The sequence below is a fragment of the Medicago sativa genome, chromosome 4 (genome assembly GCF_051527215.1).
Source record: "Medicago sativa cultivar Bolivia chromosome 4, Bolivia_mono, whole genome shotgun sequence".
Taxonomy (NCBI): domain Eukaryota; kingdom Viridiplantae; phylum Streptophyta; class Magnoliopsida; order Fabales; family Fabaceae; genus Medicago; species Medicago sativa.
Window position 1 is genome coordinate 6,849,014 of NC_140752.1, and position 23,004 is coordinate 6,872,017.

Sequence of the window (23,004 nt, forward strand, 5' to 3'; positions counted from 1 at the left end):
TTTACTCATAGGTATACATACTTATCTCATAGAACACAACCTGAAATAGCTTATAATTAGCTATACCTTTCAAAATTCTGCACATAATGTGAACAAACATAATTAATGCTTAAAAACCTATAAGATATCTCTTTTGATGCACTATAGGAATGTACGTATCACATATAAGTCTCTTTGGAACATGTTTGTTGAATTGAATTTCCTCCTCCGTGACAGTCAAGAATATTCTATTCGGAACATGTTTATGATATGCCCAAACTTGATTTCGATATGGCATGATTGGCGTCAGTGAGAACTCATGGAACCTGTTATTTTAGTTGCATAAAAAAATAATGGGTCGGGCTCATTAAAGGTGACCCAAGAATATGGGTAGGATCAATGTAGCTCATTTATGTACTCGTGCCAGCCCATTTAACAGCTCTAGATGATAGAATCGGGTCTCAATTATGTCGTATTTTAGTTAGACTCAAGGATAGGATGAAACGTTGCCATAGTGTTTTTTTTTGTTGGAGATGATTGTTACCATAGTCATTCTGCTGACTCTTTTGAGTTTCGTGCTTTATCCTTTACCAATTATTGCAAGTCCGACAAATGTGCAACCTTGTTAACACTCCTTAGGAACTGCCCTTCACTTAATGAGATTAGAATTGAAGACACAGGTACGTGGGAAAAAAGTGTACAAAATTCTAATTCTTTGATGGATTTTGTTGTAATCCCTCACTTAAAGTCTCTTCATTTGGCTCACTTATTGGTTAAGAGATGAAAGCATCAAAATATTTTCTTCCATTTTTCCCAATTTTCAACTACTTGATTTGAGCTATTGCAATAACACATCTGAAGAAGGTATTTGTCGATATTTAAGATGTTCTAAGATTAGACATTTGAATTTGTCTCACTGTTCAATAATGGAACTTTGAAGCTCCCAAACTAGAGGTGTTGAACACTTCACATACAAGGGTTGATGATGTAATGTGATCTCATTAAGTTGTCATGGGCTATTGCAACTGTTACAAGGCATGTTAAACTAGCATTCCCAAAACCAACGTTGTTATAACGTGCATCCTAATGTTGTTGCCTCAATGATATTTTCATTACCAACATTGATAAGATAATTGTTCCACCTCATTATCGTTGCAGCGACGGAGAGAAAGAACCCTTCTTTATACTAGTATTCTGAAACTCCTCTGCTGAAGTTGTAATTTGGTTTCCGATAAATTACTATGTTTATATGCTAATTTTATTATTTTTGTCGTCGTTTATTTTCAGTTGGTTGATTCTGATGATTCTTGGAGTCTCTCATTTCACTATTCTTGTCGTCATTTATTTTATCAGTTGGTGCTAATGTTTAAAGATGTTGCTGATCTAAATTAGTGCGGTCTTGTTCATATCATATAGCATGTTATTAGATGTTTTTCATAATCTGTCCCAGGCGCTAAATTGAAGAAATTTATGACTCCTTGGATGTCAGTGATTCACAATCTGTTGGAAAACATTTTCAACTGTGATGTGGTTTTGTTGAACTGTGAGTCAGGATGCATCAGGGAAATATGGCAGGAAACTAAAATCTGCATTTGTTGGATCTAACTTGGCTTCTCATGTTGTTTGAAGTTTCAGTTGGCTATTTGATTTTTGAAACATTTATCTGTTGGGTACTTCTGAAACATTTTCAATAGGCCTTTTGATTTTTGAAAAAAGGTAATACTTAGAGGTAAAAAAGATGCCTATATAAGCAAGAAGTCATATGTTGGAAGGCAATTGAATCTTGGATAGAAGGCTTAGAGCTTCTACTTCAAACAATTGAAGTATATGAGAGTGACACTGAATTTTACCTTTGAAAAAATGTCCTCTCATGTCAAGCAAACTATTCGTCAAATTTTAGTGCAACATGCACCAAAAAACTCAAAGTTTGTCAATAGGTTACCACTACTTTATTTATTTAAATTAAAATTACAGAAAGAATGATGGAAAAATGGAAAAATATTATATATTTTTATTGTTGTATTTAGACGAAGTAGTAAACACAACTGAAACATAAACATGTAACAATGAGGTCCAGGGTTCGAATATGCCGGAAATTGTGATTATCCTTCAAATTTTCTCTCTAGAGATAATTTCAAACATACGTCCCTTTGGTGGAAGGATCTATGTGCCTTAGGAAAGGAGTTGGAAAACGTCCAAGATTGGTTTTGGGAGTTTGCGAAGAAAAGAATTGGTAATGGAGAAACTACGGTCTTTTGGCATGATATTTGGATTAGAACAGAGGTGATTTTACCTGGTAATATTGTTTCACTCCTTGAATATGTATCATCATCTTCTTTGGGCAAAAAACATCGAGAAGGGCTTGCCCTCATTTGGCATACAATAATTTGGAAAATCTGGGAAGCTCCGAATGGGGTTATTTTTTCTTCAAAAACTTGAGAGCCGGTGGAGATTGTAGAATCCATCAAAGTCATCTCTTGGAGATGGTTTATTGCTAAAAAAATTATGGGGTCTCTGTTTGTATTACGAATGGTTTTTGAAACCTCTACTTTGTCTTAACTCTAGATGTTGGGTGTGTTTTTTTCCTTTTTCGGGGCGAGTAATCCTTGTACTTTTTCTGAATTGTGGGTTAAGTACTTCATGTACTTCTCTCATTATCTAATAAATTTTATTGTTTAAAAAAAAAAGTCCGGATTCAATCCGAGTGAAAGGATCCAACCAAAGCAATTTTGCCATTGCTAGTAGGGTTAGACCTTGTGGATTTTAAATTTATTTATACACTTTTTTGTTATCAATGTAGCCTAGCTAGCTAGAAGTGTAAATTTTTTATACCCAATTGACATACAAAAATTAAATTCATTCCTCAAAACTAAATTTAAATTCATAAAATATTATCTTAATGACTAAAAGTTTTTATTTAAAAAAAGAGAGTAATGCTATATGGTACGGAACATGCATGTACGAAAATCAACGAATGAGAAATTGAAGCATTTAAGTTGCATTGTTTCAATAGAAAAGTAATCACATAACTCCCACTTGCCGGAATACATGGATGGTTGGAGATAATTTATTTTTTTAATAATAAAAAAATTAGAATGCAACACTTCTAGTTAGCCAAATACAAGGGTGTGGCTGCTTCAAAAAAAATAAAAAAATACAAGGGTGGCTTTCGTCAAAATTCGTTGGGTTTTTTCCCGTACCATCAAGCATTACTCAAAAAAAAAAATATAAAGTTGGAAAACACCGTGTAATTTTTTTTTTCAAGGACCGTATATATTTGTTTGGGTACAAGAATAGAAAAAGTGCTTTTATTTAAAAAAAAATATAAAGTTGGAAAACACCGTGTATTTTTTTTTTTAAGGACCGTATATTTTTGTTTGGGTACAAGTATAGAAAAAGTGCTTTTATTTAAAAAAAATATAAAATTGGAAAACACCGTGTATTGTTTTTTCAAGGACCGTATATTTTTGTTTGGGTACAAGATTGTTTTTTTCAAGGACCGTATATTTTTGTTTGGGTACAAGAATAGAAAAAGCTTGAGTTAAGAATTCCGAAAAAGTGTGGAGACCTAGAAACATGAAACATATATAAATAAAACCTAAACCCTCAGTTTCAAATCATCGCTGGTAGAAGATTTAGCAGCGGTTGCAGTTGTAGAAATACGATAGAAGTCCTCAAGATGAAAAGGAAGAGAACAAAATCTTTTCAATCTTCAAACCAACAACAATCGATTTCTTCCATTATAACTAGAAGTAAATCAATGGCTGCAAAATTTTATTTACCAGATGATTGTTGGGAACATGTCTTAAGATTGCTCAGAGACACCACTTAGAGACGATGAGGAAGACCCGTACAAATATGTCTCCCTCGTTTCCAAACAATTCTTATCCATCACCAATCGTCTCCGATGCTATCTCTCTGCAGAAGTTCATCACACACCCTCTCTCCTCCGTCGTCTCTTCCATAGGTTCACCATCACCGACCTTGACCTCTCATTCTACAATGGTAACCTCAACGCGCTTCTTCGTAAAATTGCTCAATTTCCATTGAAAATCACATCCCTTTATTTCTTTGACCAACCCACGATTCCTGCTGAAGGCTTGCGATATTTCTCCCAAAAAATTACAACTTTAACCTCTCTAACATGTTCTAACATTGATGTAATCGATTACACTGACCTGATCCTCATCGCGGATTGTTTCCCCAACTTGGAGCATCTTGCATTGTATGATTGCGAGGACATATCTGAAGAAGGTATTGATCATGTTTTAAGGAGATGTTGTAAGATGACATATTTGGACTTAGCCGGATGTTCTAATTTGAAAATTATGATACACTTTGAAGTTCCTAAACTCAAGGTGTTGGATTTGTCAATGACAAGTGTCAACGATGACGCACTCTTTGTAATCTCAAAGAATGGTCATGGAATTTTGGAACTATTACTGGAAAATTGTCATGATGTCACTGAGAAGGGAGTAAGGCATGTGGTAGAGAACTGTGCACAACTACAAGAGATCAATTTGGGAAATTGCAGTAATGTGAACAGTGATGTTCTTGTCTAATTGATATTGTCAAGGTCGTCATTGAAAAATGTAACAACTCCAGATCGTTATCGTTTCAGCGACAAGCAGATGGAACTCTTATTGCACCAAGGATGTAATGTTTACTAGTATTCTAAAAATGCTTCACAGATGTTTGAACTCTTAAATGTAAGATGTTTCTGTTTTAAAATTTACTTCTATGTGATACTACCTTGTTTTTGCTTACAAGGAGATGAAACTCTTATTGCGAAGAGGATGTATTTCACCACTTTGTCTTGTTTCATACTTACTTTACTGCATCCCTCATTAGTAGCATGGGTTTTGCAACTTTGTGAGTGATGATGTTTGAATTATATCATCTCTTGGGTCTGTGTGCGTTAGGATTTTCATCTTTTTCTAGTTATCTTTTACTTACAAAAATAATATACTCTTTCTTATTTCCTACTATGGAATTTGGAGTTCACATCATAAAATAACATGTGGATTAAATTTACCTGTTTTCCTTTATGCAAGAGAGTTTTCTGTCTTACAAAGTGGAAGACTGTTTTTAATTCTACTTGGGTGTAAAATGCATTTGATGGTTTACCCTTTATTAGTCATTGTGCCAATCTAGTTGTGGTTTAGAGTTTGTTATCGAGAAATTAATTTGTTGTTTCACAAGGTAGTTTCTCTTCTATTATCTCTTCATTAGAAAATAATTGAATACATGGATTTCATATAAAAAATCACTAATATGTTAGCTATTATTGGGTTGTTCGGTTATTCTGGTTCTGACGACTTGATTTGTGATTGTTGGGTTCTCTCATTTAAGCTATTATTTTCGTTGCTCATTGCATGGTAGTAAGGATGTTTAAAGATGCTTCTGATTTAAGTTGGTGCAATCTTGTTCATAATATGGATTGGTCAAACTCTAGTTTTATATAATCTCTCCTATGAACTGAATTGAAATTTGTACTATTATTGTTTGTTAGACTAAATCATCACTTTTTGCAGATTTATTCTGATTATTGGTGTCTCTCAATTGACATATATAGTCTTGTTCATATTATTATTGTATGTTATAGGAGGTTTTTCATAATATGTACTACGTATTATAGATTGAATTGAAATTTATGACTCATTTGACATAGGACATTGATTCAAATACCGGTGGAAGACATTTGAAGGACCAAAAGGGAATGAAACATGTTAGTTTGGTTTGGTTTTGTTGATTCTAATTTGGTTTCTGATACAGTTTGAAGTTTCTTTTGGCTATTTTATTGTTTTTCTAAAGCCTTTTTACGTTGAGTGCATTTCATATTTTGTACTTTTAACTCCTAGCACTCTTTGTTTTTTGTGTGTGTTATGAACTAGTATTTGAATCCGGGAAAGGAAATATTGATAGAAAGTGGTAAAGAATTTTTAGAAAATATGATCAAGACTTTCGACTTCTTTGTTTCTTTTTATTTGGTAAATTGCACCAATCCTCTATAATTATACTTTTAGTGTTACAACAAATTAGCAAAATAATTGTGATCAATCATTAGACTCAGAGTTCTGTTTTAGGGTTACTATACCCATAATCTCTTAAGTGAGTTTATAACCGTTAAACTTTTTACTTGAAATTTAATTTATGAGTCACAACCTAACAACCGATTAATGTTATGTTACTAAATTAAAAGGACAATTTAATTTTAATTTATAAGAACAAATTGTCCTATTGACATGAGTCAGGACAATTTACTAAATTAGAATTAAATTGTCCTTACTCATGTCAAAAGGGCAATTTACTAAATTAAAATAAGGTAACAAAATATAAAATAGGACCAACTATGATTTGCTAGCTAGATCAAACAGCCCGTCTAAAACCATGACAAAAAGGCACATCTCCTAACCACCTATCAAACCAAAAGGACTTATAAATTAAATTTCAAAAGGACAATTTACTAAATTAAAATAAGGTAACAAAATATAAAATAGGACCAACTATGATTTGGTAGACAGCCACCATGAGGTCCTAAAGTAGATGCTGATTTTTTTTTTAAAAATATATAGAGTTTTTTTTTTTAACAAAATAGAGATCTGTCTATAGGTAAAAAAAGATTTTGTTTCTTAAAGGCCTTATAGGGTTCGTTTGTTACGGATTAAAATACATGTGATTTTGACTTCAATAATTTGAAGATTATTTTTTTTGTGATTTTATAAATAAAAAAAAATCTATTTTGTGTGTTGTTTATTGTAATTGTAATAAAAATAATTTTTTATAAAAAAATAATTTAGTATGCAAAGAAAGGTGAATATACTTGCTCAAGTGGATATTATTGGCTTCTTCAACAAAATAAAGATTGGAATGTGAATTGTAACATGAATTGGTTTTGGCGCCTTAACGTACCAGCAAAACTCCAACACTTTCTATGGCTTTGTTTTAGTAATGCTCTCCCTATTAATGACCGTCGGCATCATTGCAACATGGTAGCTTCTCCAAGCTACACCCGTTTATCTTCACCCATAGAGGATACTCTTCACTGTTAATGTGATTGCCTGCACTCTAAAGAGCTTTGGCTCCGCTTGAATATCAAGCGTTATAATACTTTTTTACCTGAATTTGAGGTCAATGTTTGGCTTCATGAGATGACAAAGGGTACTTCCTGATGGGATAAAACCACAAGTGCACGGTTCTACCAAAGTAGCAAAAATAGAGTATCGTTCCGACAGAGAGTTGTTCAATTCAATTAACTTTAGTTGATGATTAGAAGAGGTTAAATTGCAAAGTTGGGGTTTTCAAACGGTTGAAAGAAAATATAATAATAAAAAGAGAGCCTTGGGATTATTGGTCCATCATGGTGACAAACCCTTCACAAACCAAACCTTTAAACCTAGAACCTTATGTTAGACCTAATTTCTAAAGACAAGTTTCTCTTTAGCCTATCACAGTTTTTTTTTGTCTCAGTGAGTGTGTTCCTCTAGCAACCACGCCTATTTTCATGGTTGATTGCTATTAGAATCCTTGAAGTTCGAAACTTTATATGTCTCAAGGTTTGCTAGACTATTTTCATGTTTCACAATATCAAAACTTCCACTTTCGCTTGATGAATTGATATCTGGGATGATGAATTAACAATTATTAACCCTCCACTTTCGCTTCATGAGCTTGATAATTAGGGTTACATAAAATTAGGGTTTAAGGCTTGGTTTGATTAGGATTATGTTATTAGACTTATCCAACAATCCCAAGACAAGAAGAATCTACTCACTCATGTTCATCGTAGACATAGAGAAGAAGAAGAACATAAATAAAATAACAAGAAAGTAAAAGAAAGAACTTTTATTAAGAAAGACAATTGTCACTTATTGAATTCCAAGAACAAAAGATGATTTGTTATGATAGCTAGCTACTCTATTTATAGTCTTATGTCGACTTAAAACCTAAGCAACTAATCACTAGAATGTTACACAAGAAACCACGAGCTTTTAGGTCAAAATAGGTATCTTGTTTCTGAAGCAAAAGCAGCAAAAGAGTATCCTGAAGCTTGGCACGGCCGTGCTGCTTGTGGCACAGGCCGTGCCTCTTCTTTGACTTTGGGAGTGACATATTTTTGTCCCATATTTCGTATTTTCATCCCGAATCATTTTATAATCCTCTTTCTTTTTCTCCAAGACTCAATCTATCAAATATTCGTTCCTGAAATATAATAATTTGCAATTGAAGTAAAATAGTTCTAAAAGGAAATAATATTTAAATAAAATTAACTTAAACCTAAATAAAACGGAATCAAATATTATATTAAAACTACTAAATATTGACCCATCACTTCCTCTATTTTGTTTGTAACAGGAGTATGGTACGCTTGGTGTTGGAGAAACAATACTGTTTTTTAGGATCAACATTGGTGTATTCAAGATGTGGTACGAAAGACATTTTTTTTATATGATGAATGCATTTCTTACTATCCCAATCTTGGTTTGGACCCACACTCATCACGCCTCTTAACTGATTAGATCCCCCCTTCGGAAGGTACACTCAAACTCAATATTGATGGTAGCTTTCAAGAAGATTTTGGTTGTTTAGGTACTGGTGGTGTTGTTCGAAACCACGATGGAGATTGGATAACTGATTTTTCTCACTATGAAGCTGGAGGTGATGCGTTATTAGCTGAGTTACATGTTATCCAGATAGGTCTTGACTTTTGTAGTAAAAAAAGGTTATGTCAACATTATATGTGAGAGTGATTGTTTGGAAGTAGTTAACCTGATTATTGCTAGTCGTGATCATACCTTGCACACGTATGTTACTAACATCCTTCATATTAGAGATGGTTTACATGGAAATGAAAATACAACATTGGTGCATGTTCTTAGGAACAAAATATGTGTGCAGATTTTATGGCTAAGGAAGGATCACATGCAAGGTGCTCTGCTCACTGGAATTGTCCTCTGCCTGGCGTAGAATCTCTCATCCTAATAGATAAGCTTGAAACTTAATTTCGACTCTCCTTCTTTTTTCTTTTTCTTTTTGCTTCGTTACATTGTAACACTACAAAAAAAAAGATATAACTATATAAAAGAGATTTTTTGTTACAAAATTACCTCAATTTTTTGCCCGGTTGTTTTCTCTCCCCTCTTAGTTGGAATTTTTGTTACAAAAAGACACGAGACACAAAAAGACATAATTTAGACTCTAGATACTTCCTCCTTTACTAAATAAGCAAAATAGACTTTTTAGGTTCATTCAATTAATGATGTATGTGATTCATATTATAGACTACATACATTATTAATTGAATGAACTTAAAAAGTCAATTTTGTTTATATTTAGAAACGGAGGGAGTATTTAGAACTGAAAATAGGGGTAGGTTGGAAAAAAAAACCAAAAGATGTAATTTTGATGATGTGTCAAATAATTTTTTTGAATAATGACATGTCAAATATTTAGAATGGCGTATGTCGTCAAATAATTGTTTTTGAATAATGACTTGTCAAATAATTATATAATGGGGTAACATTGAATTTTTTGGTGGTAGCCGAGGTTTGAACTCGGATCTTGCATGTACTATAAATCGTCCATACCAACTGAACTAAGTTCACGAGGACAAGGATAACCATGAATTTTGGAAGTTAATAAGTTACATAAGTATTCCGTCAAAAAAAAAAAAGTTTCCGTGAGTAGAGAATAGATGTTGATTTTAATTTATTTTTTTAAAAAAAAATTGTGAGATTTTTTTTAAAGTTTGTTGATTGGTAAAAATGAATTTTGATTTGAAAGAGCCCATTATCAAATTATCACAGTACTTTATTGATAAAAACAAATTTTCCTCATGGTACAAATAATCCAACATATAATAAACAGAATTTGTTAAGCTTTCTTCCTAAACCTAACCCCCCCAAGTTCTAAACCCTATACAAATCGCGTATTCAATATGAAAAGGAAGAAGACAAAAAACTCTCTCAATTCTGAACAACTACAACAATTATCACTTTCTCAAACAAAATCAATTGTAGTCATTGGAACATATTTACCTGATGAGTGTTGGGAATGTGTCGTCAGATTCCTCAACAACGGGGAACAACCACAACGACAGCTCCTTAAAGTTTTTCTCTGCCATTTCAAAGCAGTTCCTCTCAATTACCAACCGTCTTTGATTCTCAATAGCTATCTGGAACCCAACCCGCCTTTGCCTTGGTCGACTCTTCAATAGATTCCCTAACCTCACCTACGTCAAACTTCCTGCTGCAGGTTCAGATTATGTTGGATTTCCTCCATCGCCTCTCCCATTAGAGTGAAACAAATAAAAAAATAATAGTGTAGGCAATTCTAATTCCTTTGCTGTCATCCCTCAATTAAAGTTTCTCCATTTGACTTGGAATCCATGGTTAGAAGATGAAAGCATCAAAATGCTTGCTACCGCTTTCCCCAATTTGCAATTGCTTAATTTGAGTTATTGCTCTGCCATATCTGAAGATGGAATTTTTCAAGTTTTAGGGACATGTTCTGACATTAGGGATATGAACTTAACCGGCTGTTTAAGAGTGAGGCTGCGTGGAATGAACTTTGAAGTTCCCCAACTTGAAGTGTTGGACTTGTCACATACAAATGTTGACGATAAAACACTGTGTGTAATCTCAAAGTGTTGTCGTGGGCTTTTGCAACTCTTACTGGAATGGTGTTTTGTTGTCACAGAGAAGGAAGTGAAGCATGTGCTAGAAAAATGCACACAACTAAGAGAGATCAATTTGAAATATGGTCCTAAAGTGCGTGGTGTTGTTCTTGCCTCATTGATATTTTCAAGGCCATCATTGAGAAAGATGAGAATCCCAGGTGGTTATCGTTTCAGCGATAGTTAGATGGAACTCTTATCACGTCAAGGATGCAGCGTTTGCTAGTATTCTAAAAGTGCTTTGTTGTAGTTTGAACCCTGGAATGTAAGTTTCTTTTCCAATTTACTTCTATGAGATATTGCTCTGTTTTTAATTGTAAACTTGCAAATGTGTATTTACTCATTGGTTTGTGCACGATAATTCCATAGGTAAAGCAAGAGGTTGAGTGTTATATTAGTTGCAGTTTTAACTTGTATTCTTTTTCATCACTTTGCCTCATTAGTAGCTTTGATTTTGGTTTGCATACTTTTGTATCACATTTATCTCTGCGCTCACATTTATGAGTTTTCAATAGGTCATACGAACTTTCAAAAACTAACTTATGTTATCTTTTTTGATCAAAACTTATAATAATGATCTTATGTACTTTCCGTTCCTACTTTTGCTTGGTCATAATATGTAAGGATCCAAATGTGAGTGCATGGTCAAGCGGGCTTAGTACATCGGCTGCCATTATGCTCATGTGGTAGATGGAGATGACGTGTGTAAGGGTATTCTGTTGTAGTGGTACGGGGAGTGAGGATTGAGAGATATGTGGAATTTCGGTTTGCATCATAATATAATATGTGGAGTATATATTCCACTTAAGACTAAGGGTTTATTTACCCGTTTTCCTATATGCAAGAGAGTTTTCAGTTTTTAAAAGTGGTGTTAAAATAAATTGATGGTTTGCCATTTATTGTTCGTCGTGCTAAAAGTTTTATGGAAAATTATCATCTTTCTACTGATACCTACATCTTTGATGAAAATAAGTGGTTGTGTTAATGTCATACCATGCCAAACCAGAAACTTTCTATTTCTTTCTGTGCTTGGTATGAAGTTATTGCCTAAATACTGTTTCTTTTCTACTTTGATTTGAGTGTTTAATAACTCTATTTGGTCATCGGGGAGTGTCTTAAACGTTGCAAGAAAGCACATGTGATTATATGTTTTCTACCGTCTTTTTTATAATGCAGCAGGAATATTCGTGGTGTTTTATTTAAAGATGGCTTGTTGTGGTTTAGAGTTTGTTATCGAGAAATTAGTGGTGGTGTGCATGCTGGTTGGTTTTTGCATCACCTGCAGATGCATTAGTGTTAGGAGTATTCAATATGGATCCCTAAGCTATCCGTTTTTGAGAACTCTTGTTCTTGTATTTGGTTTGACAGTTTGGGTGTCTAGCACATGATAGTGTAGTCCCTTTGCAATTGTGCTGTTGGGATTTTTTATGAGTATCTTGTATTAAAGAAATGGGATACGTGAACAAAGCATTTTATAAAAACAGCGGTTTCACAAGGCAGTTTCTCTTCTATTATTGGTTTTTGAGAACTCTTGTCCTTGTAATTGTTTCACAAGGCAAAGCTACCGACGTCACTAAATTTTTGATTTTGTAGAAAACATGAGGGTGGATTTTTTTTGTTGGCCAATTACCTTCTTCGCTATGTAGTCTCGATAGTTTTATTCGCAGTATATAGCATTATTTTTATTAAAAAACTTGAATTCATGGATACCATATATGAGACAAAAGTATCAATTTGTGTGCATGACCTTGGATTAATTTGGTCTACTTTGTGTTGTTCTTAATATTCTGACTTTGTTGTTGTTGGATTATTCTGCTTGTGATTATCGGGGTCTCTCATTCAGCTATTATCTTTGTTTTTCAGTGCTTGCCTGTAGTGATGTTTAAAAATGCTTCTGGTTTAAGTTGGTGCAACCTTGTTCATTTAATGGGCTGCTCAAAATCTAGTGTTCGATGTCAAAGAATTTGAAAGGCAGTTATATCAGAATTTGTTGGATCTAACTTTGTTTCTCATGTTGTTTCATGGTAACCAAAAACTTGTCTGGTACTTCACTTGTCTCATCTCAAGTCTTGGGTGTCTGCCTTGCATTATATTCATTGTCTCATCTCATTACTTTAGTTTTAAGTCACTTTTAATTTCTGTTTATGGCTTTCATGTATCCAATCATGCATCATGCTTTTACTAGTTGTTTGAACTATTGAAATTTTGAGTTTTATATCAAGTCATTTTTAATTTCTGTTTAGGTAGCTTTTATTTTTGCATTTTCAATTTCTGTTATATATATATGTAACTTTTATTTGTGTGTAGGATGCTTAATTTTTTTGCTATAATAATTTTTTTTTAACCGTTTTGTGGCTTCCGCTATTGGCCTGATTTGCTATCCGCTATTTGTTATATCGGATTTTTGGTGATCCGATATTATCCACGATCCAATTTCAATACCACTGACTACAAGAAATCTGGAAATTTAACAGGGGCGGATTCCGTGGGAAATTGCGATGAAGCCCTAGGAAAACGCAATTTGCCAGGGCCTTTGCGAGGAGCAGAAACTTCAAAGTTGGTGCCTTTCACGCTTGAGTTTTACTTTTTAAGTTGGTGTCTTTTATTTAAACTCATAAATCTACAGACAATCCAAAAAGAAGCATGTCTTTTTTTTTCTCAGACAGGAACAAGAAGAAGCATATATATAGTGAATAAAAGAGTTAAAGAAATATGATGTAACAAATTTTAGGGGCAGTAATATGATCTACCAAACCCATATCCATCCACTATAAAATCAATTCACCCCATCTATTTAAAAATATGGATGGATCCAATGGATACCTTCAAATAATTCTAAAGATCCAGTGGATTATTTCTAATGTTATTTCAAAGTATAAAAAAGTTATTCAAAAAATTAGATTAATTAATAAAGAAGAATTGAAACAAATTAATTATTTAAATTAATATATAAATAAAAACAGGAAAAAAATCTTAAAAAAATAAGGAAAAAAAATATTTAAATTGATTTATAATTTAATATTTTAGTCAATATTCAAAGCAAAAATAAAAAACAGCCACCACGTCGAAGAACCACCACCTTACCGAAACTTCCGCCGTCGTGGACCACTGTGATTTATAACAGAGATGACCAATATGATTCACCACAACTTAGATAAGGGATCAATTTGCAAATAATTGTAAGATTTTCTTGTCATCAACATCATATCCGAAGACATTATTTCCTTGTCGATCATTTCGTCAAATAATTACAAGATTTTCTTTTAACTTTTATAAACTTCGAATATTCAATCATTCACATAAATTTTGTATTTTCATAGCTATGTCTATGGATCAACTTTGGGAAGGTGAGTGCAATTTCCTCTAAATTAAATAACACTACACAAAACAATAATATCACTAAAGCATGCACATCAAAATCCATATAGACTACTTTTTTATAAAAACAACATGCAATCATATAATATATTGATTTACATTAATTGTGTAACTTTTCAAAATGTTTTAGTAGTGATCCACAACAATAATTATCTTTATAAAAAAGTTATTCAAAAAGTTATTTCTAATGTTACCGAAATGTTTCACCAAAAACACATAAGACACAACTACAGATTGTCAATACATGGTTACAAATGTCCACCACACATTTACTTTTAAATCATTTATTATTCCAAAAGGTCAATGAATCTAGTTTCTGTAGACATGTTTGATCTTGAAAAATACTTTAATGTGCCACTTCAAAATTGTTTCAATCATAGTTATTTATACGTCATAAATTAGCCATGTTTCTGTCATTGTTTCAATCCCAGTCTTTTTTATGCCTCAAAAATGTCTCTATTTATAGAGAAACTTATGTCATTTGTGAACGGAAACAACCCTTTGAAAGATTTTGTTCATGAATGGTTATATTGCTTTAATTGTAAAGCATTACACCTTTTCTCTAATAGGTCTCTTTTAACCATTGCAACTTTCCAATGTAATCCAAAACTTTAACTTGAAATATATATAAATAAGATTCACTTCAATTTCAGACCATCGCTGGTAGAAGAAATATTTAGCAGTGGCAGACTTCAATCTCATAGATATACGACTCACTTCAATTCCAATAGGAACACCCTAAGAAGTCCTCAATATGAAAAGGAAGAGGACAAACTCTTTCGATTCTTCACAACAACAACAACAACAATTGATTTCTTCCATTATAACTCAAAGTAAATCAATGGCTGCAAAATTTTATTTACCTGAAGATTGTTGGGAACATGTCTTAAGATTGCTCGGATACAACACCGATGAGGAAGACCCCTACAAATATGTCTCCCTCGTTTCCAAACAATTCTTGTCCATCACCAACCGTCTCCGATTCTATCTCTCTGTTGAAGATCATCACACACCCCCTCTCCTCTTTCGTCTCTTCCATAGGTTCACCAATATCACCATCCTTGACCTCTCATCCTACAATGGTAACCTCGATGCACTTCTCTGTGAAATCTCTCGTTTTCCATTGAAAATCACATCCCTTGATTTATCTGACCAACCCACGATTCCTGCTAAAGGCTTGCGATATTTCTCCCAAAAAATTACAACTTTAACCGATCTAACATGTTCTTACATTGATGCAATCGATTACACTGACCTGATCCTCATCGCGGATTGTTTCCCCAACTTGGAGGATCTTGCTTTGAATGATTGCGATGACATATCTGAAGAAGGTATTGGTCATGTTTTAAGGAGATGTTGTAAGATGACACATTTGAACTTAGGCGGCTGTTCTGGTTTAAAAATGACAATAAACTTTGAAGTTCCTAAACTCAAGGTGTTGGAATTGTCAAGCACAAGAGTTAATGATGACGCACTTTTTGTAATCTCGAAGAATTGTCGTGGAATTTTGCAACTATCACTAAACGATTGTGATGATGTCACAGAGAAGGGAGTTAAGCATGTGGTAGAGAACTGTGCACAACTACAAGAGATCGATTTGATAAGATGTTTTAATGTGAACAGTGATGTTCTTGCCTCATTGATATTGTCAAGGCCATCATTGAAAAATGTAACAACTCCACATCGTTATCCATTCAGCGACAAGGAGATGGAACTCTTATTGCGCCAAGGATGTAATGTTTACTAGTATTCTAAAAATGTTTCACTGATGTTTGAACTCATAAATGTAAGATGTTTTTGTTTTCAAATTTATTTCTATGAGATACTACTTTGTTTTTGTTTAAAAGGAGATGGAACTCTTAATGCGACAAGGATGTATTTTATCCCTGATTAGTAGCATGGGTTTTGCAACGTTGTGAGTGATGATGTTCGAATTACTTATCTTTTGGTAGTTATCTTTCATCTTTTACCTGTTTTCCTTTATGCAAGAGTTTTCTGTTGTAAAAAGTGGAAGTCTATTTTTAATTCTACTTGGGTGTAAAATGCATTTGATGGTTTACCCTTTATTAGTCATTGTGCCAATCTAGTTGTGGTTTAGGGTTTGTTATCGAGAGATTAATTTGTTGTTTCACAAGGTAGTTTCTCTTCTATTATCTCTGCATTATAAAATAATTGAATACATGGATTTCATATAAAAAATCACTAATATGGATTTCATATAAAAAATCACTAAAATAATTGAATACATGGTCAAAATCTAGTTTTATATAATCTCTCCTACTAAATGGAAATTTGTACTATTATTGTATGTTAGAATAAATCATCACTTGTTGTTGCTGATTTATTCTGATTCTTGGTGTCTTTCAATTGACATAGTCTTGTTCATATTATAGGAGGATTTTCATAATATGTACTACTATATATGTTTCAAAAAAAATAATATGTACTACTATAGATTTTTTTTTTAAGGAATGTACAACTATAGACTGAATTGAAGTTTATGACTAATTTGATATAGGATTAAATTCAATAGCTAATTGTTTTTATGACTGAAAATTATATAGTTATATTTTTTTATATAGCTAATTTTCAATCGTTTATGACTAATTTGATATAGGATTTAATCTTTTGTTTATGACTGAAAATAATGACTAATTTTCTCTGAATCGATATGTTAGATTGAACATGATTACTAGGTCAAATTCAATAGCTATGACTAGTATCCAATTGAGATTTAAGTTCAATATATTTGATCTAGATAACAAAAATCAAAATCTATTTTGTGTTTGTTTATTGTAATTGTAATAAAAATAATCTTTTTAAAAAATAATCTAGTTTGCTTAGATATAACTATATAAAGTACCTCAGTTGGTAAGGACAATGCATAATATATAGGTCCGGGGTTTGAACCCGGAACACCATGGAAAAAAGAAATATATATAACTACTATATAAAAGTGATTTTTTGTTACAAAATTACCTTTTCTCTCCCCTCTTAGTGGGATTTTTTGTTAAAAAAAGACACAAGGCACATTGATATAATTTAGACTCTAGATATTACAAGTGGAAATGGGGGAAGGTTGAAACAAAATACACAAAAGATATAATTTTGATGACGTGTCAAATAATTAGAATAAGCTAACATTAAATTTTGGTACTCAATATGTTTCATAAGTATTCTCTTTCAAAAATGTTTCATAAGTATTATGTAAAAAAAAAAGTTTTGTAAGTAGAGAAAAGAAGTTGATTTAATTTTTTTTAAGTTTTTTTATTGGTAAAAATGAATTTTGATTTGGAATTTTTCTAATTACATGTCACGACCCAAAAACACACATCGTGTAACTGGCAAACTTGACAAACTATAATTATAAAAAAGAATTCCAATTCGAATTTCATTTCAAAAATATCCATGAAATTTCGTTTGTATTTTCAACATTTCCAAGATGTAAATCCTGTTTATAAACTATTATCATCAACCAAAATTTCAAAATAACATTTTTCCATACATATACAACTCAAAATAAAACATCCTAGACTTTCAAATAGCTGCAGATACATTAATTGACACTAAAATATACATATACAAAAGAGACGCCAACCAAGGGACCTACCAAAAGTGACACTGCAAAAACTCTAAATCTGTTAGCAGCTTTCTGCTCAACTGCCTGGGAATCTGAAGAAAAAAAATAGAGAATGAAAGAGTAAGTCACAAAGACTTAGTGAGGAGACAACAACCACCACCAACTACAAGGGAAACACACAAAGGCGCGAATAGTTATTTTTCTCAAATCTAATTTCAATTTAAAAAGCTAGTAATATGTATAAAAATATAGTTAATCCAAAATTGAGTACATGAAATTTTAGAAAATCTGTAAGTTTATAAAAAAGTGGAAGTCTCTTGTTAATTTTACAGGGTGTATAAAACAAAATTTGATGGTATTTGCTATATTGTTCACTGTGACGAATTTTTTTTGTTGGAAAATTGACATCTTTCTACTGTTGCCTACATATCTTGAATGAAAAATAAGCAATTTAGAGTTAATATCTTACCATGCAACGAGAAATATTCATTTTCTTATTCTGCCTGTTATGAAATGCAGTTTTGTTTGATGTAGATTCTAGAAATTTAATGACTAACTGTTGTTTCTTTTTGACTTTATTTGAGTGTTTATTAATTTTATTTGGTAACTGGCGAGTGTATTTAATGTTGCGTGAATGCATTTGTGAGCATATGCTTTTTATGAAGCAAAAGGAAATTATGCATATTAGTAACCAGACCATAATTGATTAACCAAACCATACACTGTAAAGGCTTTTAAAACACAATACCATGTGTTTTATTATTTGTTTTTTTTGAAATTGCAAAATTTATTATCGACAAACCTGCACAAAACGTACAAGAGTTGCCCAGACTGAAAAATACAAATGGCCTCCCTATATAAGCGGAAAGACCCAGCCGAAGCACAACAAGCAGCCCCCCAAATAGAAACTAACCCGCACCCCTGTTCCGTACAGCTGGGAAGAACCTGAGACAGCACCCGAGACAGAATGCCAAACGGGTTGGACAGCACCCAAAAAAAAAAACCAACAAATACAACAGAACCGCAAGAACATAAAACACACCACTACGCACACACTTAGCCTCTTTGTAAAAAATCTCCGGGATCCCAATGCACTCATATTCATATATAATACAATCACAACTCAAACTCTACCTCCACGAAATCACCTTAATCGCCTCCACTAACGCCTCGACCTCAAATGACTCAAATCACGGCATGCCAATTTAACAAAAAACCTTTTCGTAAAATTTAACAAATAAACAAATAAATTATGCGACGTTGCAAATTTTTTCCCAACCAATCCAACATCCTCCGCCAAACCAGAGAAGTAACATTACAATGCAAGAATACGTGTCATTTTGTGCATTTGTGTTTTATTTTAGTGGTGGTGTGCTGACCGGCCGATATACTAACATTATCTTTTCCCTGTAATTGGTTTGACGGTCCGTTTGTGAAGCACATGATAGTGTAGTGATTATTCTTAAGTAGTGTTTTGATTATTGTTAAATACTTGTATAGCATTATAATTATTTATATAGTGTATCTATTTACCCTTTTCTCATGAGAGATTTTAATTATTTTGTCAATAAAAAAAAATGGATGACAACCTTAAGTTTGAGAAAAATAGGAAAAAAAAGATGGATAGCATGAAATGTCTTAAATTAATTGTTATGAAGGGCTTAATGAAAACAAAACATGGATACCAATACCAAACCAATTGCTAAGTGCAAACTCTAAATGTATTCTGCACTATGAAAATTATAGACACACTTTTACATGACCAAAGATTTTATACAAGTCCTGTACTTACCACGTAGTAAAACAATGATGCAAGTTAAAAAGCATTTTTTTTTATAATGGTAATTGGATAAGGGCATAAGGCATGTATCATCATTAACCATATACTATTTTTAATCTTTTCTCGTGACAATATCATCTTAATTTTTTATATTCCTTGACAGACCAGCAATTCAAACAGAATCATTGAACAGGTTTGAGGTTTATATCTATAACTAGAATGAGTCATTGCATCTTGATTTATCATCATCGTTTATCCCTGATCAATTGCTTTCATCTGTTGCAGAGAAAGGTCTTCCTGTTAGGAAATTCTTCCTCCAAGGATGCTTCGGCTATACTTATGTTGGAATCTTTAACTTATTGTCAAAGTGTCAATTTATTCAATATTTGGATCTTCAAAATGCTAAGTTTATGAATGATTAGCATGTCATTGAGTTGTCTTCGTTTCTTGGTGATTTGTTGTTTATAACCATTAGTAAATATGATAGCCTCAACAATTTAGCACTACTACAATAATGATATTTAGTAACAATTTAAAATTGTAACTAAATCGAGAAAAATGCTACTAATTAAATTTAGTAACACCTGAACAATTGTTAGGTAAAGCCCGTGTTACTAAAGAGTTTTAGTTACATTTTATAGTACTATCCGTAACAATCAAAAAGTGTCACAAATGTTATATTATTGTAACACTTTATATCACTAGTAACAATAAAAAAGTGTTACATTTATAGTTTTTGAGAAGTTGTAAAAAGTGTCGAAAAATTGTCTAGACTATAATTTTTTTAATCTACCAGATTTGTCTTTGCTTAGACTTCATTCATATTTGAATTAACATATTAGAGACAAGTTTTAATAACCAGTTTGAATTACATACTCTATAAAATTTCCCCTGTCTTGCATAATGAAAATGAACTATGCAACACAATTTGAATTATGCAACACATTTTGAATTACATACTGAAACGATTACAAGTTTTCATCCAATGTAACATGTAGTCTAAATTATAACAGTCACAGGTATAATTGTACTCTATATCCCCTGTCTTCCCATGTCTTCTCCTTTCTTTCTTCTCCAAATCTTCTCACATCCTTTTACAGTATTCAACTTTTTGTTCTGCCAAAATGAACAATATAATGCATGCTTAAGTAGTGGTCACATATAAACTATAACATAGTCACAGGTAGCAGCATAGAAAAACTTGCAATGATATCAACAATCACAGAGCAACATACAATAGCAAAACCAAATATTTTTGAACCAAAAGATCAAAAATATACTCAGAAATGAGCAACAAAACAGAACAATCCAACAGGCTCTTTTTAATTCCTTATGTATATTTTATCTCTATAGCTAATTGCCCAATTCTTGAGTCTCCTTCCTACAAGAAGCATACCTTCTAAAAGCCCATCTAAATTACCAAACTATTATCAGTGCAACAATACAAGTAACAGTTAGCGTAGAATCATCCAAACACACCAATACCTCTGTGGCAACCGTATTAATACCAGCATATGACATCCTAGTTTGATTTACACACCTAAAGTCCAGTAATAACAATCGTATTAAGTATTAACAGTAGGAATGAAGCTAAACTTAGACCATCTTTTGAAGAGCATCAATAGCCAACGTATTTGATTTCACAAATAAAGGTTTTCGAGTCATTACTTTTGACAACATTGTCTGATCCGGACATAGACCCTCGGCAATAACTCTAGTAGCAGTATCCTAAACAGAAGACATGCCTCATTGCCTTGTATCTCATAGTGCAATATACACACACTCAATGAACACACATACATTCACATAGAAAATTCACAAACCTTGTCAGTCATGATTCCAGATAACAAAACATTGGCATCAGTCAACAATACATCATCAACGCGCCGCGCTGCCATTCTGCGACATGCATCTGAAACTGATTTCCCCTCATATATAGTTAGGGCTTTGGATAACCGTCCTTTCACCTCCATCAGAACTAAATCACTACATTAACAATAACAACCATAATTATAATAAATCAACTATATTAAAATCCATATTCAAAAGCTCTAGATTCAATTAACTAAATTTACTATGAACTAACCCAAAACACAACTATCTATATCTACAAGTATTGTTCATAAAACTGGTATTTTGTGTAATATTCTTTAAACATTTTTCTTCTAAGTCTAGTAAAACAGTTTATTCGGACGTTCTTACTCTTTCTGATTTCCATTTATAAATGAAACTGAGGAAAGACAGATAACAGATTTAATCAATAATTAAAGAAACTCAGAAAAAGCAAAATAACACAACATGGGTAAAATTGAGAGGAAAAATGATAAGCTATAAGCTATAAATCGGTAAGAATAAGCTATAAACTCATGATGAGAAAAAAAAATGTTGTCAAACGAGACTTTATTTCACAGATGAGCTTATAAGCTATAAGCTCAAAATATGGTATTGAATCACAATTCTAAATAAAACTAACAATGAGCAACAAAAACATCATCAGAGAAATAAGCTTATTCCACGATTTCATAAAATAAATTAACTTGATTTGTTATCTTCTACAGTTTTCTAAAAACTAGAAAACTGTGACACAATCATGACTTTTCTTTTCTTTCCTTTTCTTTTCTATTTAGCAGAGAGGGAAAGTGAATATATTTTGCATCACTCATTCATTATTTTTGTTCAAGTCCTTAATGGGTGGCAGCTATTACAAGTTTTGGATCGCATATATTTTATTTTTGGTTAATAATAATAGTAATAACGAGAAGATATTTGACTTTTCTTTATTTCTTTTTGCAAGTTTTGTACACAAGCTTTTGGCAGTTTGTAATACAGAATAACCAAAATATGCCTCATATATTTGCTACAGGTCCATGTGTTCGTTAGGTACGATACAGATTGTCATGATAATCTAACACCAAAATTTCTGGTGGTGAGGAACCATATAAAAGTTAATAAAATTTCAACAACTACATTAAATGAAAATCATACATGTTTGCGATTTGAGTCCTTATTAGGTTTGTATTAGTAAGGTTTAGCAGAAAGTGAAGAAATTAGCATTGTACCGAAAAATGCAATGAAGAGCTTGAAACCAGCTCGAACTCACCTAACCAGACAGCTTGATGGTTGAGCTATACTTTTTACAATATCAATCAAGTTGTCTATTGGTGTATATCCAACTAGAACATTATGGTGAAGAGAAATAGGAAAAGAGGTAAACGAACAAGAGTGAGGCGTGTTGATACATGAGTGATATATACTATCGAACAATGAAATCAAAAAGCTACTAACAAAATCAATTCATAAAGTAAATATACCTCATTAGTGAAACCCCAAAACAACACAGAATCAACCAGACTTTACATACAATTCAGCAATGACATATATAGACTACATTATTCTCAATATTTTTCAGTAAGTTTCCTATTTGAAATTAAAGTAAAGCTGATATAGCTGTCAAAATATATGAATCATCATATTTCACAGAAAAATAAAATATTAACAAGTGTAAACTCCACTTCTTAAAATATAATGCAATGTGAAAGCTTTTGCCTAACATTGCAACCTTCACCAACAAGTCAATGTTTATTAAAAATAAACTTCAGACAAAAATATAAC

The 23,004-nt window shown here is 32.4% G+C and overlaps 2 protein-coding genes across 2 annotated transcripts; both read left to right on the forward strand.

The window, feature by feature from the left end:
• The first annotated feature begins 3,027 nt into the window (after positions 1–3,027).
• LOC146925862 (uncharacterized) lies at positions 3,028–10,841 on the forward strand. Its single transcript, XM_085702902.1, has 5 exons — positions 3,028–3,034; positions 3,790–4,459; positions 4,556–4,635; positions 8,569–8,676; positions 10,306–10,841. The coding sequence occupies exons 1-5, from the start codon at positions 3,028–3,030 to the stop codon at positions 10,839–10,841; spliced, it is 1,401 nt and encodes a 466-aa protein (XP_085559028.1).
• Positions 10,842–14,834: 3,993 nt separating this feature from the next.
• On the forward strand, positions 14,835–15,779 carry LOC146925863 (uncharacterized). Its single transcript, XM_085702944.1, has one exon. It carries the CDS (start codon positions 14,874–14,876, stop codon positions 15,777–15,779), a length of 906 nt encoding a protein of 301 aa, XP_085559070.1. The 5' UTR covers positions 14,835–14,873.
• The last annotated feature ends 7,225 nt before the right edge of the window (positions 15,780–23,004 follow it).